Consider the following 14,147-nt stretch of genomic DNA (forward strand, 5'->3'; position numbering starts at 1 on the left):
GAACTGAACTGAAACTGAAAGTACACGGAGGGTTATTGTGCACCAGAATGTAGCGAAACATTTCAGTTCAGGTTCGGGTGCGAACCAAAAGTGTTCACAATGAGGTTTCATTCCGGAACTGAACTGAAACTGAAAGTACACGGAGGGTTATGGTGCACCAGAATGTAGCGAAACATTTCAGTTCAGGTTCGGGTGCGAACCGAAAGTGTTCACAATGAGGTTTCATTCCGGAACTGAACTGAAACTGAAAGTACACGGAGGGTTATGGTGCACCAGAATGTAGCGAAACATTTCAGTTCAGGTTCGAGTGCGAACTATAAGTCGAACTGGAGCATGTTTCAGTTCGAGTTCAAATTCGGTTCGCAGTCCCTGGCTGCGACAGGGCCCGATCTACGCTTACGCGAAACACTGACCTCTATCAGCCGTTATTAATTTAGAGTTGACACCGGATAATGGGTCAGTATTGAGGAAGTGAGTCTTGATCGAATTTGGGAAATGGGCTGTCGATCAAGAACTTCTTCATCAAGTGTCATTCACTCCCGAACGAGCGTCATGTGTTGTGATGGATTCGAAGATCGGCGAATAGAATGTATAGTGTTTCTGAACGTCCGGACTGCGTCCCGGTACCGGGCTGCGAGAGGTTCTCCTGATATTCGTCACTTTAGTTTCTCCAGCAATATGTAATACAAAACTACACACTTTGTATACATAAAAATATTTGGCGTGTAAATGTATGAAGTGTTCCGTCTACAAGTTGACGTCCTTCTGCCACTTCCTCTGTTCAGCTGACAGAATTGGTGAGTTACAATGCATAATTATATTCTCACTATAGTTGTTTTTTTTTCAACTGGTATCATTAAAACCAACTCAAAAATATTATAATCGGAAAACTGATAATTATAATACAGTATAGTCATAGTTTCCCGATTGGATTGGAATTTGTTGTTATTAAATTAAGTTCATATTTTATTATACTCAGTGGTTAACAATTAATTTAAATGTTATATTTGTCAGCAAACCTAGATATAATCTAACTAGTATTACTCTTTATGATTTTGTCATTACTTATTGGTGACCTGCGTGGCGGAGTGGTTAATATAGCGCGCTACGAAGATATGCCCCGCGACAGGTTAAGTTTGCAGCAGGTTTTATGTATTAAACGGCGCGAGAAGGGCGCTCAGCATCTCCCGTGCGAGTCTTGCCTCGACCGCCGAGCTGTTCATATCACAGACATTGAGAAAATCGGCAGTATTGCAGCGGAACTATATTCTGCGCTCACGTTTGGGTTTACATGGGCGAAAAGTTGCTGCAAACTTAACTTGTCGCGGGGCTTAGGGTACCTGGGTTCGAATCCCGGTTTGGGCATGGCTATTCTTCGTGAGTATCCCTTGATCTGTTTCATCATATCACTTATCCCCGGCTTCGCAATTAGTCAAAAGTGGCAGAAAAGTGAAGTAACAAAATCAATCAAGCATTACTTATCAATATTTAATTTCAAGGATACACCTTAATTAATGTATAAAGATAAAACGTTATTTACGATTAGAATTATTGGGCTTGGGGCATCGACTTATTTTTTAAAAGAATTTACAGGATGTGGTCTCGCGATGGTTGAGAACCATTGGTGTAGAGGACTGGCGATTCCAGTTTCTACTTCCTGACCTCCCATCCAAATAGATTTAGTTTTCCATAGTCATTCCAAGAGAGAAAGAGAGGGTGAGCCTGTTTCGACCGATTGATCCAGATGCGAAGTTTAGAGAGAGCAATTGTCGATCCTGTGAGCATAGGAAAGCGCCGACTGCTTCTCTTTGGAGGAATTGTGCATGGACAATCATGAGGACAGGGGGAATAGAACGGCTGGTGTTAAGGGCAGGCAGTGGCGTGCCCAAGGGGTGGGGGGGTTGGTTGCGGTTATAATCCTCCTCTTTGGCCCTGTATTCCTAATAAAAAAAGAAAGTCAAAGGCAGGAAAAGATAGCAAGAAAGAAGACTGACTACTAAAAAAAAGTATACGTAAACCCGTCCCTTTCAAAAATCCTGGGCACGCCACTGAGGGCAGGTAATAATTCTGTTACATTTATTCGTGTGAATTACGGGAACGATAAAAAAGAATTAGAAAAAGTTCGAATGGACGGCATTACATCGAACTTAGTGATGTGAACTAAAGTAACGAAGCCACCCTCATATGCTCAGTAGTGTTGCTCACGGGACGGGACATGTCCCGTCTCGTCTCGTGTCTCGTCTCGAAAACGAGACGACACGAGACGGGACAAACGTTTTGAAATTCGAGACGGGACGAGACGGAATGCCTGTCTCGTCTCGTTTTCGAGACGGGACGGGACGGCTTTTGAAAAGTCTCGTTTTGTCTCGAATGTCTCGAAAAAATAAAAGCAAAATATTTAATCAGTTGCAAATACTTCTTTGCTTGGAATAAAGTATTTAAATTAGAAACGTTGATAAACTTTGATGTAAAAATTAAATAATAATAATAATAAACCCTATCCGTCGGTCCGTTTATCTTTCCAACCTATAGAGCTGAGACTATGTTTACAAGATAAATAAATCTCTGACTCGGACACTCCACGATGTTTTGGCCTCTCCTTCCACCTTCTCTACCTGTCCTTTTACTTGATGTTATTCAGAATTGTTTTATTATCTGGAGTGCCATCGTAACATAAAATTATTAATTTGGAATACATTTTTTAAAAAATGGCTAGTATTGCTGTGTTTCGAAAGAGTATTGAAAATAAGTTTAGGTATTCAATTCAATCATTAATCTCTCTAGAATAGTCTTCTTTTGTATTAAGTCAATTCTGAATAACATCAAGTGAAAGGGCAGGTAGAGAAGGTGGAAGGAGAGGCCAAAACATCGTGGAGTGTCCGAGTCAGAGATTTATCTTGTAAACAGTCTCAGCTCTATAGGTTGGAAAGATAAACGGACCGACGGATAGGGTTTATTATTATTATTATTATTTAATTTCTACATCAAAGTTTGTACAGAAGTGAATGTTATTAGGAAGTAGGAAAAACATTGTATAAGTATTTATTGCTCATCTCGTGTGCGAGCCATAGGCTGTGCGCACTACATCTATTCTTATTACATAACTATGATTCCCTACAGACTACACTATCCGTTACATTCCGTATAGATGTTGACATAGCAGTTCTGGTAAACTAACACTTATTCCTCTTCCTTATCCCTTCTCTTTACAGCACTTCTTTCCCCCCTAAATGTTTGTAAATACACCCCCACTTTTTCCAATAGTTCCATGCTCCTTTGCACTACAATTGATTCGAACACTCTCTCCAAGCTTATGTTGTGTAGCTTCTCCTCCTGCAGAACGCGCGTGTCCTGACATAAGAATAAATGTTCTGGCCTATCATTACCATTGCGTAATACGCATTTATATCTCCCTTCCTCGTTTTTTACTGTATTGTGTCTCCATCCTCTCAGCCTCATCCATGTCAACCACTTTCTTGCCACCATGCTCACCTTCTTGATGTACGCTACTTGTCCCCATTCCCGGAACTCCCCTTCTTTGGAGTTCGAGCGATCTCTTAGTTTCACATTCCGCTATTATTTCCTGCCTATCTACGTCCTCTAATCTTTGTTTCATTAAGTGCAATGTCCCCTGGTCGACGTGTTCCCCCTCCCAGTCCAATTTAGTACAGTTTGCCTCTGATCTCTTTCGCCCATGTTCCTTTCCATTTCCTCCCCTTGTACCCGTTGCATCAGCGCTTGCCATTTTACCGAGTTCTCCCTTCTCGATATTAATGTCGCCCAGTATTTAACCCTTCTCAACATACCCCACGTTTTCTTCCTTCCCAGTCCAAGTTCCCGTAGTACGCCGCAGTTTGCAGTGCCCATGCTGATATGCAAAGCCCTCTTGTAAAATGTACATTGGATTCTGTTTAGTGCATCGTCCCCCTTTGCTCCCCATATCTTCCTCCCGTACCTTATTGACCCTATTAATAATGTACGATACAGTTTTTCCACAAAATGTATATCGTATTTCTCCAATTTCCATACTGTCCGCATTATTTCATTTGTTATTACCCCAGTCTTTCCTTGTACCGTTTGCATGATGTCTTGTCCATGTCCCTGCCATAGTGAAAACTAGTCCCAAGTATTTTATTCTTTTTATCCTTTCCAATTATTGCTTTCTGAAAGTCCACCTTTCGTCTTTTCCATATACATATCCGTTTTTGAACACCATCATTTTTGTTTTTGTGAGATTTACTTGCAGTTTGGATTCTCTGCTGTATTTTCCCAACCCGTCCAGAGCCCTTTGTACGCCGGCATTTGTCTCCGAGATCAGAACAATGTCATCTGCGAACAGGAGCGCCAGTACCCTTGTCGTCCCCACCTTGGGGATGTCGGCTTGTTCACTCTTTATATACGCCACTATAGTATATATATATAGAGAGAGAGTGAAGAGCAGGGGTGATAGAACACATCCTTGCTTTACCTCCGCTTCCGATTTTCGTTTCTCTGTCACGGTATCCACTTGACACCGTACACAGCAGTGGCGTGCGGTGGCATTTAGACTAGGGTACGCAAGAGAAATACGTAAGTGAAATCCTTAGTGGATAATTTACCAAACTTTGAAAACAATACTAGTGGCTGTATCAAATGCATTCATATGAAAAAAAAGAGATTTTTGCCGCATTTTTTGGTATGTTAAAGGAAGCAGAATTTAAGCTTCCTTTATGCACACTAAAGATGATTTAAGTTAGTTGAATTGAAATGGGATCTAATTCAGATTTTTTTTATATAAAGATATAACCTTAAAACGCTACCGGAGAGATTCAGATGTAACACGATAAAACATTTGTATGATATTTTATCTACCTGCTTCGCAAATATATTCTCAAAAAACGTGCAGTTCAACAATTCAACCTTGATTAGTTTCTTCATGCAGCGCGATGCACATTGAACGGGAACGAAAGGACAGTCAAATGTTTAAATAAGTAATATCTTAGTTAAGGGTTGAGGAAGAAATACACACATAAGTAAGTTTTTTCCTGAAAATGCCTAACATATTGCGTACCATTCTTCGTAACTCCTGCCGGAGACAAGTCCTTCAATTCAGGAACAGGCCTTCCATTTCGGATTATTTCCACTTTCTTTTCATAACTATATGACGAAAAAACCCTCTCCAGATCGTCATCAACAACTCCCGATTCCATATTAATTCTATTTCGCCTCTTCACCGCACTGACAAAACAATAATAAGAACGGAACCCTGCAAATTTCACACGCAAGACGGAAGAAACAAAAAACGTCAACCTCTCGCGATAACAAGTGTCTCCTCCCTCGAAATAGCCACTCACATTTGTAGATGAATGGATCAGGGTTGTCAGTCGACGAGATATTTTGTAGAATGAAGAAATTACGGACTCTCGTAGAAAATGCATCAGAATAGAATGGTATTAATCCAAACACACTTCAAAAGCTCAAATAAACGTTGGGCAGGGTTCGAAGTCCTGAGGGGGAAGGGAGGGATTTCCCCACACCAATAATCTTGGCCTCAAAAATCCCCACACCAAAATTTCCCGGGGGGAGGGAGAGTTTTTGTTATAACAATGAAAGATGAAGGATAATATTAAAAACATACACTACCTCTTCAAGAGATCTTTAACAGATCCACACCAATAGCAAAATATGCACAATAGAAGTAAAACAAGAATGCAAGACAAATATAAATATGATGTTAATAGAAAAACTATTGCATAATAAAATGATTCCAACTATATTTGTAATTTATTGACATCTTAAACCAGTTAGTAAATGAATTAGTTTGCTACTTTTTTAATATCTGAAGTATATAAAAGTAACAAATTGATTTCTTTCTATGTATTTATTAATAATGCATTTTTAAATATTTAGAAATTCATTATTTTTATATTTAATGACATTATAAATATGTATATCATAATAATATTATGTATATATGTACAATATGCGCGCGTGTGTGTAGATTGAGATATCCCCGCCCACCACCAATATGATTTTGCACCCATATGTTGGCCACAATAGAACGTCCATTTACATAACTTTGCAACGTAAGGGAGCGGGGGTACATTCGAATCCCATAGTAAACATTGTGTTTATGTTTCTTTCTTTCGTTCATTTATATCGTCGGGTCAACATTGATTGATTGATTGATTGATTTAGTTTATTTTACTTCGCGTTTTGTGCCTCTTGGCTAATTTGCGAAGATGGGGATGAGTGATGAAATGATGAATGGACATTCACAAACAACCAAGCCCGACCGGGATTCGAACCCGGGACCCTTGGCATCGCAGCGCGATGTGCTAACCACTCGGCCACAGGGTCGGGCCGTCGGGTCAACAGTCAACACCCATCCTTATCATAAGCTGAAATGCAAAGTGACACGAATACAATTTTGATCTCTAGAATGAGAAAGACAGATAATGAGAATGGTGTGAAACATGCAATTTGTCCATATAATTTCCCTCTGACACATTGACATGACGACGCCGAAAAGGGTTTCAGGTAAAACGCAATGCTCAGTCTATCACTCCATTTCCCTCACCTCCCGATAAACATTTTCTTGCCTTCCGCTCCGATTTCTATGTCAGTAATAAATTTTTATAACGCATAATAAAATAAAATAAGCGTGTCTGTCCAATGTTAGTAAACTAAACATTAAAAAAAAAATGTATGTTGACTACTACCAACACTGCAGACGCTGCAAAAATCTTAGGTACCCTGGCTTCTTAGAACCATGTGCTTTGAACAGGAAAATGCAGCGTGGGACGAGCGCGGGAAGACCCAAACATATGTTGGGGGCTGATCGGAGCCAATGGGGATTGCCCTCCGAATTTCTAGGGTACCCAACAGAGGCAGCAGCTTTTGCTCTTAGAAATCGGCAGAAGCCACGGTGGATGGGGTGGGTGCGGGCAACACCGAAGGCACAATCGGGATCATTCGGGCAGACGTTCGGGACTGCTGGAGGGCCAGGCTACTCGGGCAAGGCAGCAGCGTTCTCGTACGGAAGATAGAATTTCTGGCAGTGGAAGGGGTTTCGGAGAGACGATAGTTGAATTTTCATGCTCCGAGAAGGTGGGGAAAATTATTTTTTTCTTACGGTATTGTGGGTACGCAGTGCGTACCTTGCGTACCCAGAATGCATGCCGCTGGTCCACAGAATTCTACCTTCGAGTATTGTAGCAAACATGCCGGTACAAATTGATGAGGAGTTCTTGCGAAAGTTATTAGGGAGTCCAAGATATTAGCAAGTCTAAGAGGAGATAATTAGGGACAAATAATCTTGCATTATCCCACTCCGAGCAGCTGAGAGCTAAAGAGGAGGAGAAAATACGGGAAATTTGGAAAGAACTAATTTGGTGATTTTAGTGTTTACAGGGAACCATGACAAAATTTTAACACATTATTTGCACGGGTTGCAAAATTATTAGAATGTTGTGGAAATTTCGGAAATGTCTTTGTTGAGAAAATTCTTGTTCTTTCCCTCAGGCATTCCACAGGTGGTTGGATTCGATTATTTTACGTCCGTTTGAAGATTATTTCCAATGCTTTTATTTTTATTTAAGGGGAATACTATTCCTTGGATTGTAATAACGAAATACTGAGGCTGAAATAGAATAGATTTCAAGTGAAGGAAGATAACTAAGTTCTGTATAATTGTCGTAGGAGGGAACTTTGTTCTATGAGGGGACTCCCCGATGGTACAGTGATAGCGTCGTCGCCTTGTAATCAAGGGGTCCCGGGTATGATACCCGGTGAAGGCACATAGTGATTTGGATCCCACTTTAAACTGTGGGTTCAGTCCCGATTAGCCTTTCTGTAAATCAGATGAACGAATGTTGTATCTGTTCTTTTTATTCTGTGAATTTAGCCAAGTTTTTGAGCAAAATACATGTAGTATCTACTGTCTACATTTTCAGTCGTTACCAAACAAATTTCACAAAGTGGTTTTTTATCAAACTTCAGAGGGAAGCTGACAGCAATGCCAGGAAAGGGGGGGCGGGAGCTCAGCGCACCCCCTGCCTGGTTACGGCCAGGGTGTTCCGAGACTATTTTTCGCCCCTCACCACTGACAGAGGTTTCGCTTTGAACAATGGACACCGTTGCTTCAGGGGCGAGGTTGACCTCCAGTAGCGGGTAAGTGGCATAAATCCAGACCTAGGAGAAGGTTAATGCAACGGAGGGGCAATAAAAATTCTGTAATTTGCTTTTTGATTGCCGACAGGAAGTTTTGCAGGAACAATAATACGAGGGACGCTTATATAGGATTCTTTTCAGCTGCTAGGAAAAGCTGAGAGAAATGGAAAACGGCCGACTTTGAATGAAAGAAGGACAGTGAACCCCTTGTAAGATAAACAGGTCCTTTGTATTATTCGCCGACACGCAAGCTTCCATTTCGAAGCTGAGGCTTCAGCAGTGAAGTTATTAGAGGGTTGGAAGCAGTGACGACGCCAAAGGGGGGGTGGGCAGGGGGCGCCTCAAGTCAGACACTTCGCCCCCCCCCGTGCCCCCCAACTGAGGATAATTAAATATCGAATAATAAGAGAGTTCATTTATAAGAGTATGACAATTTTCACCTTTTCAAAGTGGTGTATTCTGCATGATATCACTTTCCTGCTTATAATACCAACTTGACTAAATTTGTTTTAGTATATATTCGAATGTGTGTGTGCGACTTTCGTTCAAGATTCCAGCGCTGACCTGGGCATAGGTAATTTCTCATTCATTTACGTCCTGTAATCGTCGCGAGTAACCTAAGTTTTAACTAGTTTTAAGAACTGGGAGAAAGCGTTGAATGTGGATGGTTTTTAAAACATCACGGATATTTTGAGGACCACAAAACATCGTCTGTAGTACGGGCAGATTATTCTAATCGTGGGTCGTTAGTGACAATGCTAATTAGTAAAATACATTCAAAGTTGATTCAAGATTTGGCTGGTTGGTTGATTTGGTGTTGTAAGTCCACTTTATGTCAGTTGTCGTGGATTCATCGCGGTTTCTTACTATTCAGGGACTTGAATTTCGAGATGATGAGCCTGAGGCAAACCTTAACAAAGGGAATTCCTTCGATACTCTTGAAGTTAATTTCAAAATGAGGGGATATTATTCGGAAATGTATTGAACTTGAACCTTTAAATTCAAATTACGCTTAAAATTCGATTCAAAACACATCGCGGGCAGGTTCGCTCTTTCTCGTACATATCAAAGTCGAAGAACTTCTTCCCACGAACTCCATAGGTGCCTGTAATTGTGTAGCACAGACATACGTTGGAGTGGTATAGAGCAAGAGTAAGTAATGCCAGGGTCAGAATATTTCTTTTTCAGATTTTTTTATCCTGTGATAACATTTCCCTAAAATGCGAAACACAAATTTTGCCCAAAATTCTTCTGCGTTACAAAGATGGCACTGAAGTACTCCACTTAATGGATTTCTTTGAAATCGTAGGAAAATATAAATTGGCATTTCACAAGGTTCACTCATTAGTTGTATTCTCTGTAACAATTCCAGTTTCCAATGCAACGTGTGAAAGAACCTATTCGGCCTTAAAATCTTTGAAAAGGCTTGCTCGAAACAGGATGCAGGATGCAAACTGCCTCATATGGATGTCCTTGATATTGAGAAGAAATGTCAAGTCCTGGACGTACCAAAGGTGGGCAATGTGTTCTCCAAAGCACATAGAGCAGAATTCTCCTACAGGAGAATTGCACTTCACTAAGTGACTTTCATTGTTTCTAATACTTAAGAAGATTAATTTCTACCAACGTCACGTTCATTTTGCAAGAAAATTAAACTCTTCGAAGCATATTTTTTCTTCATTTATATTATTATCTTATAACTTGAATATTTATATCAGTAGTTTCATCTCATGAAAGACGATGAATTATAAAATTATGAATGTCTTCCAATACTGAAATGGCCACTAGAGACAACGCAACTTACGAATAAAAAAGAATTAATGCCATTATTAAATAGAATCATATGCAGATAAACTCGTAATCAAGAAGTAAATTTAAGCAGTAAACGTCCACTCTAAACAATGGACAAACACAAAACATCATACATTAATATAATAATAATAATTATTATTATTATATATGTTATATATGTAGTGTTTTCGGGCGTTTTAATGTGACTGCCCCCAACAATATTTTGTTGCCCCCTTCCGCCCCCCCCCCGTCACATTTCCCTGGCTCCGTCATTGGTTGGAAGTAAATTTATTAGGACGAGTAAAGTAACATTAGCTCTTCACAGTGTTGCACCAAAGGACATGATATGTGCTACTGTTTGTATAAATGATAGGAAATTTAAGCATAAATGTATAATTGTTGAGACTTGTTTCCGCCATTTCATCGTAGGAAGAGGTTTTCTGAGACAGAGTGGGATTATTTTACACATGCATGAGAAAGGGTGGTTGTTTAAAGATAGAGAAGAATTTGGACGTTTTTTAAAAGTTCAGATAAAACGAGAATTTAGCCTTACTGTTATGAAAAGAAATAACTCAGTACAGGGAAAGAATAACTCTTCACATTTCTCACACCTGGTGGAACGCAACACACACGCACAAGAGTATTACAGGAAGTCTATGAACGAGGATGAAGAAGGATATGTGAAATTTGACTTACCTGCGGGTGAATTAGTGGATTCTAATATTCTTAACGTTGATATTGTATTCTTTTTAAGTCCACTTGATTTACAAATAGGCTAAATTGAGAACCGACCTTCAGTTTAAAGTACGATCCGGTCCACTTTGTGCCTCCATTGGGTATCGAACGGGAGGACCCTTAATTACAAGACCTCGACGTTATTACTACGTCATCAGGAAGGCATCCAATTTACACAAATATGTTGATTCCAATAACACGTTATATGCATAATCTGATAATGATGCACTTTTGGTGCATCTAAACATATTTTTTTCAACTATAGCATGTCTAAAAAAGTCATTGAAGTTTGGATTTTTATAACTTCAGGAGAGACGGGTCTGAAAATGTGCGATATAAAATAAAATGCAGGTTTGCCTTCCATACGTGGTGGTTTTGTCACGTTTCTTCGCTTCGTGAAACAAGACACTTTTGCAGGAACGGCTTCTTGCATCCGCCTGGGGTCTTGCTCTAGCTTAAAAAAATATATTTGTTTAGCAAAATCGAGGGTTACTTATTCCTGCCGAACAAGGATTCTATTGCGACCATACGGCTTTGCATGACAGTATCAATGAAGAGTTATGTACAGAAATATTAATTAGGAACTTTTCTTTTCGTCAACTGGATTTTACATCCTTTTTTGTTATTTAGCAAATATTCATTGACATTAATTTCCTTGCCAGAACAGCTGTTTTTATGCAAATTTTGGCGATCTTAAGTACACGTAAGCTAGATATTAGCTAATATTCGTGCTGTTATATTACTATTCTTGTACCGTCTTTATAACATTTCATATAATAATAATAATAATAGAATTAATTAATTTGCATATTCAAGTGAATAGACCTATGAATTATATTAATGTAATAATTTAAAAAATTTCTTGATTGTTGTCGTTAATGTTATCATTTTTTCTGAAACACTTGTCTCGGACACCCTCCCCCGACATATATTTCTAGATGTGTGCCTGCCGAAGGGTAAATTTTATCAAGGCGTGGTGGTATCGGGCTTAGAGGCTAATGGAAAAAGAAACAAGTATGTGCGTCAAAAGCTGAACATAAGAAACAGCACAATATCACAAAGAAACACTTTATGAAACATATGTCATAGAAGGAGATGTTTAACAATATTAAGAACAATAAATGCTTTCTATTTGTAATATACTAAGTAACATATTGCAATTTTGAATAGTCTTTTGTGTTCGTACTACACATTAAAAATATTTTTGTTGCTCCCAGCGCCAAGCTTAGAATTTAAAGAAAAAATGTAAATTTTCATAGTGCACGGAAGTTCGACATTCAGAAAGAAAAAAGAAAAACCACAAGGTACATTTCATAAGATACCTAGCAATCAGTAACCAAGAAATCGCATTTTTAATATTAATGTCCTCATGAGTAACGAACCTTATTTATTCTCACCCCGCAATGGGTAAAATATTTGGAGCTTTATCCCACTTTCCGGAAAAATATTGTGTTTCTGCTACTTTTGACTTTTGTTGGCATGATATCCCGGATCACTTTTACGAGACGAGACGACACAAAACGAGACGGGACAGGACACTTCGAGACGAGACACGGGAAGGGACAAACGAATATTTTCGAGACGAGACACGAGTCGAGACAGCATTTTCACGAGACGGGACGAGACAGACCAAAGTCTCGTCTCGTGGGCAACACTAATGCTCAGTGTTTTTTAGGGGTGGAGTCCGTTTCGATTTGTGTTTGGTCTGGTTAGGAAGCAACCCCCTCCCCTTTAGTTTCTTGTTCACTGTTTTACCTGTCCAGATATTATTAGAATAATTAAATCAAGAAGACTTAGATGGGAAGGCCATGTGGTACGAATGGGAGAGGAAAGAAGAGTTGTTTGGAAGCCTGATGGTAAGAGACATGTAGGAGACCAAGACGAAGATGGAGCGATAGTGTTGAGATAGACCTAAAGGAAATCGGTAAGGATGGAAAATATTGGATTGATCTTTCCAAGATAGATACAGATGGAAGGCTTGTGTAAACCTTCGGGTTTAAGAAGGCTAGAGAGTTAGTTACTTCTGCCACTTTTGGCTAATCGCGTCGATGGGGAAGAATGGTAATGAGCACTGGCGGCGATTCGGTGAAAAGGGGGGAGCAAGGACAGTTTACTTGGCCCAAGTTCCTTTTGTATTCTTGCGATTTCGTCATGCTACGAATGCAATTTTAACATACGTAGTTCGATTTCGATTTGCTTCTGTTAACACATACTGCGGAGTTTCAACAATCACTTAAGATTTTGTTCAATATATGCTTTCGTAGTTAGGTTAGGCAGGCCAGGTTTGGTTCTCTTAGCATTAAAATAAAGTCCTTAAATGCATTCTACTAAGGTTCCGATTTACTTCCATTAATTCCCACTAGTGTATTATACTTAGCCGTAACAGTCGCTTGTCAACGTAAAATACATTGTCCATGGGAAGTGTTAGGTAATTTTTAAGTTATTTTTTTCAACATAAATAAGTTTTTTTCGAAATCCAAACCGTGCACATTACTTTAAGGAATGTTCAAATTTCCTGTGACAATGATTACCAAAATTTTACGATAATTAGTCTTCCTGTTAGGAAATTTTGAAAAAAAAAAGATCATAAAACAATCGGAACTGTTACCGTTTACTTTGTCTTGGTAGACAAGGTTTAGCATTAAGAGGCCATAATGTGGGCCAAATGGAGGTGGGGAGGCAACTGTCCCCCCTAATCGTCGCCACTGGTGTTGAGATGGATGAAGAGATAATCTCATCGGTCAGTACAGGCGACAGAACCTCGTTAGCCTGCTCATTGTCGTTGCCGGCGTGTACTATGAGGAAGAGGTTGACAATTGGGTGCCTTGGGTCGCCCGTTGCAGCACTCCATTAAAGATGTATTTGAATTTGCATATACGTAAATATGTCGTTCTATTAATTAGCAAGGAGCTAGCTATTACTCTAAATCAAATAATATATTAACTAATGTTCATCAACTTGCAGGTCCCAGTGCTTTTTCCTCTTCATCTTCGCCCTCTGTCCCTTCCTCAGGGGGATGCTCTGCATCTGGAAGTACTTCCATCTGATCGGCCATTTTTCAGAACAGAAACTCGAGCACTCATACAATTAATTCATTCACATAATGAAAAAGTAATATATAAAATATAAACTGCTCTCTTATACTTTTTCAGTACTTTCGTTCACACATTTAGCCTCACGATTGATTAGCTTAACACGGTTTGACAATACCATATAGACATATTTCATTGGTTCCCATATTATGCCAATTTTACGTCATTAACAACGCTCGTCTTTCAATTTGTTCTAAGAACGACACCGCTTCTGTATTTCGATATTACAAAGAATAATTCAACGCAAGTTAATCAAAGAGTATGAAGTAAATTGAGCAGACCCGTAGCTAGATATTTTGGCGCCCTAGGCAGGATATTTACAACATCGCGCTACGACGCCAGGCGTCCCGGGTTCGAATCACGGTATAGACATGAATG

The 14,147-nt window shown here is 39.5% G+C and overlaps 1 protein-coding gene across 1 annotated transcript in view; it reads right to left on the reverse strand.

Moving 5' to 3' along the window:
* Positions 1 to 13,849, reverse strand: part of LOC145987576 (solute carrier family 15 member 2-like) — a 42,659-nt gene extending 28,810 nt beyond the window's left edge. Inside the window, exon 1 of the mRNA XM_083121924.1 lies at positions 13,640 to 13,849. Within this exon, the coding sequence (XP_082978050.1) occupies positions 13,640 to 13,732 (93 nt within the window). The 5' untranslated portion in view covers positions 13,733 to 13,849. The remainder of the gene's footprint in view (positions 1 to 13,639) is intronic.
* Positions 13,850 to 14,147: the final 298 nt, after the last annotated feature.

Source organism: Lepisma saccharinum, chromosome 5 (genome assembly GCF_977018435.1).
Source record: "Lepisma saccharinum chromosome 5, izLepSacc3.1, whole genome shotgun sequence".
In the NCBI taxonomy this organism is placed as follows: Eukaryota; Metazoa; Arthropoda; class Insecta; order Zygentoma; family Lepismatidae; genus Lepisma; species Lepisma saccharinum.